Here is an 11714-nt window from a genome sequence, read left to right on the forward strand (position 1 = left end):
TATTCAAAAAAGGAATTTAGAGAGAAAAATCGAAATGAGTGTCGGTAGATATCGATAAACGAAGAATAATATTCGATCAACATATCTCGAATTTAGAGATTGATAGATCGAGCAATTTACTTCAATTAATCGATTAATCGAATATGAATAATTTCAATATCGATATGGCAACTGCTAGAAGAAATCAAATACAACAGACAAGTAAGTAACATGTAATATTTTTTCGTATCCCACTTTTGATTGTCGGAGGAATTTGAGGATAGATGATCGTTGATATTGATCGCGTTAATTTTTGTGTCACATGCGACTTTACCGATACAGTACAGAATAAGATTATTTAATTAAAAATACAATCGATTGTAGATTCCATTGGAAAACATAATATCACAAATAAAAGAGTATTGTTAAAAGAATTTGATTATGATCACGCATTATGGAAATGATGCTATTCTAAGTATAAAGAAAGGATTAGCCTAGAAAAGAAGACTCAAGAAAATGTAGAGAGTGTAAGAAATAATGTCAGAAAATTAACTGGTACCCCCAAGGAAAGAGTGCTTAGAAGTCTAATGGCCTTCTTCTAAGAGACCAATTTACAATTAGAAAACTATGTGCGGCCGATAGTCAAAGGTAGGACGACAAGGAAGAACGAGCAATCGGAAAGGATTTAAAAAAGTGAGAATGCCGTTAATTTAGCTGCTTACGAGAAGGAGAGGGGCCGAAATCGGAGCAGTTTTTAAAAACCATTATTTTTGGCACTTTCTCCTACATTCGAAATCGTTCTTGACGGTACTCTCACTCTTCTACTTTCACTATAATTTTTTATATGATTTCTGGCAAAGCTAGTTTCTAGTAACTAATAAAAAAAATGGTTTGACATTAGAAGGTAATTTCACCTTTGGTACTAAAAATGTTGTACATAAAAACTAATTGAATATGATTTTAGGAAATTTGGATTTTTACGAGTTTAGTACAGGTTTACCATAATGATCGACGGTGGTGAGTACACAGATGTCTTTGACTAAGCTTCGGACACTTTCAATATGATGTACAATAACAAAAAGTTAAATAAATTAAACAATTGCCATTTTGATATACTTCTATGTATATAGGATGTCACAGTTCGAAGAGTGGAATTTCTGCATGTGGACCTAATTCGATAGTCTGTATAAATACAGGATACGAGTTGAAAGTAAGCGAAGGAATCGTCCGGTGCATCCGAATGAGGAAGATAACGATTTGGAAAGGGAAGAAAGAAAGGTGGAGGGGTAGTGAGAAGAGCCGTATGAAAGGAACTATCAGGAGAGAGAGAGAGTGGTCTCTGGATGCTGTATTTCCGTTCCTCATCAGTAGTCAACCTTATGCCGAGGATCTCCTCCTTTCTTCGCAGTGCCATCGGGTAATCGGCGAAGGAAAGACGTCAAAGTGATTCCGATCGTGATGGAAATGTAATTGAAATCAAACACTTGTTCCTCTTATCGTTCTAAGGATCGGTATTTTTCATTCATTTCGGCCATCGTCAGTCGTAGGTTGGCGTGTGCGTATGCCAGTGTGCGTGCGTGGGTATGTGTGCGCTAGCATAAAGCACCGATCGATCGAGTAATAATCTACGATTAAATAATTAATAATCGAAGGCAAATGTATTGTTGGATATCATAAACGCAATGGTCCGCGTGGAATATTTGGAGGAACTCGTGATCCAGACAATGTTCGCCGGTTTCAGCACGCGGTGTGAAAAGAAACGGTCCGACGAATGCTCATGTTTATCGTTAAGCAGCCCCTTTTGAACGTCACGTGGCAAGAGGAAGGGAAGAGAACGCGTGGCAGGCGTGCAAAGATGGGAATTGTCCTACCAAGAGTATTTCGACGAGCCGATTCATACCTGCGATTCAAATCGGCATTGTCAAAGTCGAAAGTTACTGAGCCTAACTTTCACTAATAACCAAACGGTGTAATGCTACGGTTTCACGCGTGTACCGCACGTTCACGGGACGTCGTAGGGTACTGAGAACGTGTTACGAAGCAACAACTACACGAAGAGACGTCGTTCCACTTGTTTCGGTGACCTGGTTTCACGACCCACTTTTCTACCGGACCACACTACGTGTGAATGCCTTCGCCACGCTTCGCGTATTCTTACGGTACACGAACGGTATCCAGGAAAAAGACACACAAAGTTCAGAAATGAAATGAAACATTTGCAGAACTTTTCAGGCGTTCCCATCGATACAAATTTTCTCATTAATGTATACTTTGTGAAGAAAGATAGAGAACCCCATTTAGGGGTAGGATTATATTTCATCGTAAGATTACGACTATATATTTAGACAAGTCGTAAGTTTGTTCGAGTTGCAATTACCGTCGATAAACAATAAAAATAGAAATGTGATCGATCAACGGTATTCTTCAGAATTTAGTATCTTTCTGAACTTGATTCGAGCGGATTATATTTAAATATAAATAGATAGATAGATAGATAGAGAGAGAGAGAGAGAGAGAGAGAGGTTCTAGCAAGGATGCTAGATTATCGATTGAACTTTTTTATTGCGATTCTGTTCAAATAAATCACAGGAGCTATGCAAGTATCGATCGGTAATATCGGCGAGTTAACGTTTGAAAAAGATCGGGGAATAAAACTGTTTCGAAGGAAAAGACACTGCACGGAAACTGCGAATTTTCGATTCGTGAAGCGTAAAGATTTAGGGTGTTCCTTCGCATTGGTGAACGACTAGAGGAGCTACAACGAGTCGGCAACGAGTCAAATCTTTGTCGATCGATCTTGTTTTAGATCGCCGGTAGAAAAGAGAAATGAATTGGCTTGCAAGTTTACTTTTCACTCGGCTCCTTGTTGGATTCTATTGTCAAGCCGATATCAGGAAAAATGACCGGTATTTAGAGAATTTCGGTGAGTCTGAGTTAATAAAAGCAAGCGAATAGCATATTTACATACAGTCTATTCGTATCGTTGCTCTTAATTTTCACGAAGATATAAATTCACATGGATGAAAACATTTTTACAGAACGTCGGTCATGTTTCTTCTTGTAAACATAACGTTTGTGCTAATATAATATAATATATAATATATAATATAAATTACGCATTTCGATTCTAGATCTAGATACAAAGAAGGAAACTGCGATGGAAAATGTAATCGATACAGAAGGACAGACACGATTTTTCGACGAACTCGGACGTAAGTTTTATGCGAATCTACACCGCGACCCAAAAATTAAACGATTCGAATCGTTAATAGATGTAATAAAAAGACTCGAATGTTTCATCTCGGAACTACAGTTAGGCAGTCTAATAACCAACATTAACTCTTAGAAGATATCACGAATGAAATTTCACTCGATGCGAATTTTCTTTCGATATTATCGGCCTGTGATAATATCGTTACAATGCTATATAGTTAATTATTTATTGGAAACAATAATTCTTCTGCTCCTCGTCTATATTGCGTAATAATAAATCATTTGTGAATCAGCTTCTTTAATTTTACCGATGTTTCGCAATGAACTTTCACCCATGACAGCTTATAAGGGTTAAGGTTTATCAAATAGTCTTAGTAATTAGTCTTAAGGTTTATTAAACGTAAAACGTTTTTAGAAGTGATCGAATTGTTTGATGAGCTACTGTCGCTACTGTTGCTACTGTGCATATATAACATGCAAATATGTACATTATACGTGGGAAAAGAAAAGAAGAAAGGCAAAGAACAACGGAAAGAAAGGACGCGAGGACAACAAGGTAGGGGGAAGAAAGCAAAAGAGAGTGAAGAAGAGGACGAGTGGGGAACCAATGTCAGGGAAGACACGCTATCGTAGCAATGAGAAAGCTGACGTTGGTGAAAGCCGGGAACGCTTCTTTAGATGCCGGTAGAGTCTCGTTAGTCGGTGGAACGCATCAATTCGTAATAGGCTAAGCAAGAATTAATTTTTTTAAGTGTCGCAACGGAAACGATATTCATGGCATGAGCGTAAACGGTGATCAAAATTACACGTACAATAGGTGAACGTTGTTGGTTAATCGACGCTTGTCTTTTATCGAGTCATTTAAAAAAAAAAAAGGACAGATCCGAAAGGTGGTTACCGTGCACAGAAAATTACTGAAATTTATCAGGTGACATATATAAAGTTCGATTAAATCGATGGAACGAAGGTAAAATGTCGAAGGCACGACGGTGTCGGATATCTTCCATGGATCATTGGCAACCTGCGCGCTCTTCAACGGTAACAAAGGAATTCGATTCTCGATGAAATCGAGAGTTTTATCGGTAACAAGCAAATTACGCGTAACTATGGTACGAATTGTGACGACTCGTTAATACGTGTTCTAATTTATTTACGAAATAAATTAGAAAGATATCAGACCATGAGTGTCACTGCGACTGTACACGTGTTCCTAATAGTAACCGCTACTGCGCTCAAGTACGGTAACTACGATGCGGTGACTTACGATCGTCCTTTGGCCTCTTCCACTACACCGTCTTTGTCGCATTTACACAATTGGTTTTCGAAATTGCAGAAATCCAAGAAAAATGAAAGAACAGAGAAATTTACGTTGCTATCCAACGGACAGTTCGTAGAACAAGATCCTCTGAATTTATGGATTAAGAAGCAACTGTCGGATAAAAGAAGCCCGAGGGAAACGAATAAACTGGACGATAGTTTGACGGTAGTTGGGGGTCAGAAATTTGATAATCCTGTACGTGAAATTGGCGTGAAAACATGTTTCGATCCGAGAAGAGAAAACTCGTGGAACGATGCAGATTACGATCATTTTGACAAGCCTCGAAACGCTATCGTTCGCAGAGTGTTCGTTAGAAATAAAGGTCTATCGGAAGGTAGGTTGGATTATTCCAATAGAAAAGACTCGTCGGAGGCTGACACGGTCGGAAATGGCGATTGGAGAAGACAAATAGCAGGGAGACACGATATACGTACAGTCGATGATAGTGACAGCGATAGTGAAAGTTATATTTCGACATTGGATAACGTTAACGTTCAACAACGACAGCTAACGAATGAACGTATCATCGATAACGGATATTCGAACGATACCAGTGAAGAAAATGATTTTACAGGTTTTCTTGATCGATTGAAGAAAAAGATGAACGGCGAGGAATTGGAACAGCTAACGTCGACAAGTCGCAGGCAAGGAAGAAGACGCAAATTAACCAGTCAACAGCAAGGCTCCCTCCTTGTCGAGGCTCTGAGGAAAAAACGAAATTACACGGGAGATCATCGAGGTCATAATAACGATCTGCAGAATGGCTTAATGGACATGTTGGGTAGAAGTACGTTTCGTACAATAAAAATCGAGATAGAGGAATATAATCGTGACTGACTTGTTAAAATATAAAGTCTCCAGTTTGAGAAAAGATATATTATAAAGATCGAATATCCTTCTTTGTAGAGTAAATCGAAACGAAAAAGAGACGAGAAATGCGGTGTACAACAGACAAAATATGTATAACGACGGACTATGGACAATTTACCGATCGGTAATGATCGAATAAACGCTCAAAGACGTTCATTTGATACACTACTGGTACGATAACTCGAAATATAATAATCGAGCCGCTAGTCGTCCGACTTTCCTGCTCGATCTCGTCACTATGAGTTGAATTCACGATTTCACTTATGAAATCGTTATTCGAAACGAAAGCAGCCATGTGTTTATCCGAAGAAACAGACCGAAAGAAAAGCAACGCGATGCCGTATGCCACTCGAACAACAATGCCAGATACAAGACATGACAAGACACTACCCATAAAGAAATATAATAATCTCTAAAAGATCGAATGCGAGTGATTAGCATAAAACCATTAAACGATTACCTTGTAAACCGTTCTATCGCTTGAACATTTTTTTCGGATCAGTTTCAAATTTGCCCAATATAATCACGATAATCGTGTCTGATCACAATCCTCGTGAAATTTCTAAATATTTCGTATAATATACGCATGATATATCCGTAAAAGGTGTTCGAACGCTTTTGCGAGTCACTGTAACGTTAAGGGGATGAAATTCGGGATATTTTTCCCTTATACGCGGTTTACTTTACGCGGTGCGGTTTTATTACCTTCAAGTGCGAGGAAATGGTGAATGATTGTCGATAACTGTTCTGTTTTAGTGATACCGCAAACGTGTACGTACAAAGGAACGACATTCGATTGTGGCCTTAGTATTAGTTGCGTTCTCGGAGGTGGTCGTCCGGTCGATCTCTGTTCCGGAGGATTGATATGGAGCTGTTGCGTCGACGACGATGACATCCCCGACAAAGTACCACGACCGACGATCGGGCTACTGCAAAATGCTAGTGAGTTGTCATAAAATCTCTGGAATTTTTATCGAGTCCTTTTCTCCTTGATATCCAGTTCGAAATATCTCGTTGTTAAAAGTTACTTACTCGTTAAGCCTCGATCGTATTACGTACGATGCAAATTGTAAAAGATCTTTGCGAAAAAGTTAATTCTTTATGTCGTTTAATGTCGAGGAAAAAGGAAACAATGCAACATAACGATACTGATAATGGTGGGGACCGTTAACTCTGATTCTGTTTCTGATACGTATGAAAACACGGTTTGCTCAGCGATATGTCGAATGGAACCGGTGATAAGTACAGTTAAATGGAAATTGCGATTAATATGGTAGAAAAGGTAAAATGAAGGTTGTTTAAACATAGCACTTTCGTTAAACTTGGGAAATCAACATCCCTATGTGGACGATGACGTGCAAATCTACGACAACGCGGCAAGGCCGAGCAAACCGACGTATAGCGGTCAGAACGAGCACGGGACGAGCTACCTGTACGCAGACATCGCAAACAAACCAACAACCATTTATGAGTCTTCACAGACATGGAATTACGATCGGCCTGTGCATACAAATCGTCCATCGGTTTATCATCCGCTGCAGCTTGATTATCCTCAGGATGAATATGACGTCGCTTATCCCGATGTTTCGGGAATTCACACACCAAGCGAGGACGTCTCAAACTCCGTGGATTATTCCAAATATCGTGGTAATCCGCATGAAGTCGCACCAATCAAAAGTTTTGCACCAATATCGTACTCTCCTACTTCTGATCGTCACGTAAAGAAGTCGGTCAAATATTTTATATTACTTATTTTTTTTTTTAAATTGGAATTATTTACAAAGTTGTTAGCGATGTTATGGAGAATATAGGCGTCATCATGCGTGAACTATTAATATTATAGCAATTTATCGAGTGATTTTGCTTTCCTCGACAGAAATTAACAAATCGTGTTTTGTTGCCTCGCAAATTATCTTTCAGAAAGTTCGCGTTATTCTTCGAAATTTGTAAGTCGACGACTTAATTGATCGAAGAATGTTTATAATGGAATATTAGTGGGTCAAAGAATAATTATAATGGAACATTAGTGGATCAAAGAATATTTATCGTATTTTTCCGACGATAGTCATCGCCGCGAATAAACGAATACCAGAACAGAAGAAAGCACTTTTCCTCGCTTAATGTCTTTCTCTGTCACTTCTCGCTTTGCACGTTTTTATACATGTGGCTTTATCGCTATCATACACGACAACGATAAATAGATATCAACGATAAACTAGGTGAAGGATAGTAAGCAGATGAAAAACGAAAGAAAAATGGGAGAAATATAGAGAAACGTAACCGCGTGCTATTCGCAGAAAGAAATTTACGGACAAGAAGCATGAGATCTTGGAAAAGTTCAATTTGAACAAAAATGTGTTAACGCGATCGTGACATCAAATATGTATTCGATTGCTTCAAACCAAAGCAAAGCTTTCGCCTTGTATATGATACAGATTTTGTTTTGCATTGCTTCGCAGGTTGCGGTGAACTTTACACGAGAAGCAATAGAATCGTAGGTGGGCACAGTTCCAGTTTCGGTAGTCATCCATGGCAGGTAAATTTATCGTAAAATTTGAGAGTCGAGAGAGTCGATCGTTTTACGTATTTCCCTTGAAATTTAGGCTGCCATTATCAAATCTGGATTCTTAACAAAGAAGTTGTCGTGCGGCGGTGCCTTATTGAACAACAGATGGGTCGTTACCGCGGCTCACTGTGTCGCAACGTTAGTATGCAAAAAGACAGTAGCATGAACATTTTACAATTCGTCATTACCAACTTGAATGCTAATTGTTAATGTTTCTTTTTCGTACAGAACACCGAATAGTAACCTGAAAGTTCGTCTTGGCGAATGGGACGTCAGAGACGCGTCCGAACGATTGCTACACGAAGAATTCAACGTCGAAAGGAAAGAGGTAGGCGATGAGCTCTACGTTGTTTCATTTTTGTACGCGAGTTGCTCCGCGAAACGGTCGTAGAGATTTTATTATCGGAAATTGTCCCGTAGGTTCATCCGCAATACTCGCCAACCGATTTCCGAAACGACGTGGCGTTGGTGAAGCTTTCGAGAACAGTGGCGTTCAAACAACATATCGTACCTGTCTGTTTACCAGCCAAGAATCTCAAAATTTCTGGACGCACAGCGACGGTTGCCGGTTGGGGTAGAACCAGACACGGGCAAAGTTCGGCGCCGTCGGTTCTTCAAGAGGTTGATGTGGAAGTACGTGCACCAGCGCAATTTTACTTCAATTCTCTCGCGTTCTGTAGATCATAATCCGAAGCCAATCGTGTATTTTCATTTCTAACGAGTTTCCTATACGCGTAATTTTCTATCTTAAATACGCATACGTTAAAGTTTTTCTTAAGATTCGAATAGCGGAGTTAAATCACAAACGAAGCGACGCCTTTCAGGTAATCCCCAATGAAAGATGTCAGCGTTGGTTTAGAGCGGCTGGAAGACGCGAAACCATTCACGACGTCTTTTTATGCGCCGGATATAAGGAAGGTGGACGAGATTCCTGTCAGGTAAACTAAACTCGGCTTATACAGAATTTGCATTAAGTTGATGCATATGAAATATTTGACAGACCAATAGCGTCTATTACATTTCGTTCTATCTAATTTATCGAATGATATAAATACAAATACGATTACAGGGAGACTCGGGTGGTCCTTTAACCATGTCCGTCGAAGGAAGACACGTATTAATCGGCCTCGTATCATGGGGTATAGGATGCGGCCGGGAACATCTGCCAGGTGTATATACGAATATCCAGAAATTCGTACCTTGGATCGACAAGGTCATGAGTTAGGTTTTGTAATTTATAAGGACGTAGGAGATACATAAATGAAATTGATAGATGTAGCTCGACAAATGCGATGAGATAACAGTACATGCAAAAGCTATACGAGAAGAAGATACTAGTTTATAACGATCGATCGTTTATAATATAATTTTATATGCTGTATAGTTACGGTATTATAATATTCAATGTAATATAATTCATTGTAATATTCAATGCCGAACAGTTTAATTGTTACATTTGTGAATCGATATTAATAGCAATGATTTATATCGCTATAAACTACTTAACTATTGTACGAACAATTGGAATACGATCTCTGTGCCGTTGAAGGAAATTGTTACGTTTTATTCAGTTTATTAGATCTAGTAAATCCTTCGAAAACTGAAGGTAAGCATGCATCAGGCTTTTCCTTGTTCGTATAATAGTAGTTCATGTTCAGATAAATGAATTCAATCACGAGAAGTTCATTTAATCGAGCAATAACTAAAGTTTTGTTTGAATAAACGCGTTCGGACTGATTACATTCGCGCCTTGTTATAAATTGTAGATGACGTGATAAAATCGTTGAATGGTCGGTATCGTAGAACATGCTAAATGAACATGAAAATGGTAACGAGAGCGACGTAGCCCCCGGATCGTGGGACGCAAATTTATATTACGTGTTAGGTCCTTATTGCTTGTAAACGATACACATGTAATTCCTATATTCGTCTTCGCGTAAGAAACATTCCGATTCTTTCCGAGGTCGATATTTCAGAACGTGACACGAAGTTTCGTATGGTAAGTTCCATGCTCGTACCTTTCAGTGACTAGTCGATAAGGCGCTTCGATCGAGAAGTTAAGATTTACCGTGTAGCGCCATCGTATGAAAATAACTCGAACTTGGTTGTCTCCGTCTCTTTCACGTATTCGACGTATTATGGATAACGTCGATAGTTACACAAATTTTTAATGAATTAAAAGAAGCTGACGACAAATTTACTTTCCAATATAATTGTCAAATATAAAAGCATTAAATATATGTGTCCATATTTGATTTGGAAGTTATAATTTTGCTAAACTTCTTTGTTCGAAACAATAACGTATATTTAATAATGGTTCCTAATTAACATTCATTTAAATAACATTTTTCTGTAATAGACGAAATATTATATGTATAATTACTTAAAATTAGAGCTAAAAAAATTACGAAAAGTAGCTTAATCATCGAGCGAGCTCGACGGTTTAGTTTATATTCTTCACGTTTGATGCTCTCACCGTAGGATGGCGTTAAATACGAAATCCTAATTTCTCGATCGCCGCTTCCTACGGTGGTCAATTTGTAAAGCACAGTTGCCGACTTTAACAGCCTTATCTCTTCCATTGGAGTTTCCAGACCCGTGCATACGATCGTGGTCTTTCCCTTACATACGTACATGTATATACATACGTATCTGGTCAATGGTCCGATACAACGACGTCGATAACGAACTATATCTCTTTTTCTTATTTCACAAATTACTTAACCTCGACGCTGGTAATTGAATACCTAAGTACCCATTTCTATACTTTTAACAACTTTCGTATGTCCCTGTGAAGATGTGTCTCGCATGTTTCCGATATTTTTACGTGGAAAATGTAAAAGCTCTCAGTATTCGACGGTAAACTTCAAACCCGTTTAAATACTTGTTAGATAATCGTAGTACGTTTATCAGTTGCTTACATAAGGGTTAAATAAAGAATCGTTCGTCGTACGAGATATGGAAGGAAAATTTGACCCATAGTAATGTTTTTATTTCGAACGAGCGATTAAATAGTCGCCGTATCTGTCGGTGGAGCGGTGGTTACATCCAGCAACCGTGGAAAGCGTTTCGTATTTTTGGCCTGGCTAAAAGCTTGGCAACAACTGGATAAACCACGAAGGAAGTGTCCTACGCATAGAGAAGGGTATGGCGGAGTGGATAAGGGTACGGCAGAAGAAGGGGTAAAAGAGGAGAGGAACGGAGTACGAGGAGTATCGAGTAAAAGGGAGGAGAAGGAGAAAGATAGAGCGAGTGAAACGTCGAGACGTGGGCGGAGGGTAAGTTGCTAATTAGAGCCAGATTAAACGCTTGTCTGGGGAACCATTTTCCTTGCCGTTGCTCGCCGTACCTCGCCCGTACCTCGCAGTTCCTCGGCATGCTCGGTAGAGGACGAGTGCGAAGAGGAGCTTGCCGTGCTCCAGAAGAGTAGGGGTGGAAAAAAGAGGAAAGTAGGCAAGGGTGGCTAAGGTTGCAACATGGAGGGGATAACTCGACTCCGGTTGGAGGCAGGACCGAGCTTAATGAAAAGTGTTTGCCCCGTAAAAGTTAAGATTAATTGGCGCTCGGGGGATGGTTACCGCGGTAATCAGCCAGTGCCAGTGGTTTTCAAACGTAGCGTACTTGTTTCGCGTTACATCGTATTTTCTTTACAATTTCGTACATCTTTCGCCATTCTTTTCGTCCTTATCATTCCTCCAATTTGATTTCTACGCTTTAGTCGCGCCAATCCCATTTCTTCTTCAATTTCCCGTTAGTAACAACGTACAT

The 11714-nt window shown here is 39.3% G+C and overlaps 1 protein-coding gene across 6 annotated transcripts; it reads left to right on the forward strand.

Annotated features, from left to right (window-relative positions):
• Positions 1–511: 511 nt before the first annotated feature.
• Positions 512–9378, forward strand: LOC126922366 (serine proteinase stubble-like). 6 transcript variants are annotated; one of them, XM_050734897.1, is made up of 12 exons: positions 512–996; positions 1110–1445; positions 1521–2902; positions 3111–3191; positions 6137–6322; positions 6689–7027; positions 7840–7916; positions 7984–8084; positions 8175–8274; positions 8367–8579; positions 8771–8884; positions 9016–9378. In XM_050734897.1, exons 3-12 carry the CDS (start codon positions 2806–2808, stop codon positions 9169–9171), a joined length of 1464 nt encoding a protein of 487 aa, XP_050590854.1. In that variant the 5' UTR covers positions 512–996; positions 1110–1445; positions 1521–2805; the 3' UTR covers positions 9172–9378. The 6 variants fall into 6 exon arrangements, with proteins under 6 accessions (XP_050590854.1, XP_050590853.1, XP_050590855.1 ...); XM_050734896.1 differs by having other exon boundaries at positions 512–627; positions 944–996; positions 1110–2902; XM_050734898.1 differs by lacking the exon at positions 1521–2902.
• Positions 9379–11714: the final 2336 nt, after the last annotated feature.

The sequence above is a fragment of the Bombus affinis genome, chromosome 12 (genome assembly GCF_024516045.1).
Source record: "Bombus affinis isolate iyBomAffi1 chromosome 12, iyBomAffi1.2, whole genome shotgun sequence".
NCBI lineage: Eukaryota > Metazoa > Arthropoda > Insecta > Hymenoptera > Apidae > Bombus > Bombus affinis.

Coding starts and splice junctions, on each gene's coding strand:
- LOC126922366 (XM_050734893.1), top strand. CDS start 4,373: ATGAGTGTCACTGCGACTGTACACGTGTTCCTAATAGTAACCGCTACT. Junction 5,298..6,136: donor AATGGACATGTTGGGTAGAA/GTACGTTTCGTA, acceptor GTTCTGTTTTAG/TGATACCGCAAACGTGTACG. Junction 7,917..7,983: donor TCGGTAGTCATCCATGGCAG/GTAAATTTATCG, acceptor CTTGAAATTTAG/GCTGCCATTATCAAATCTGG.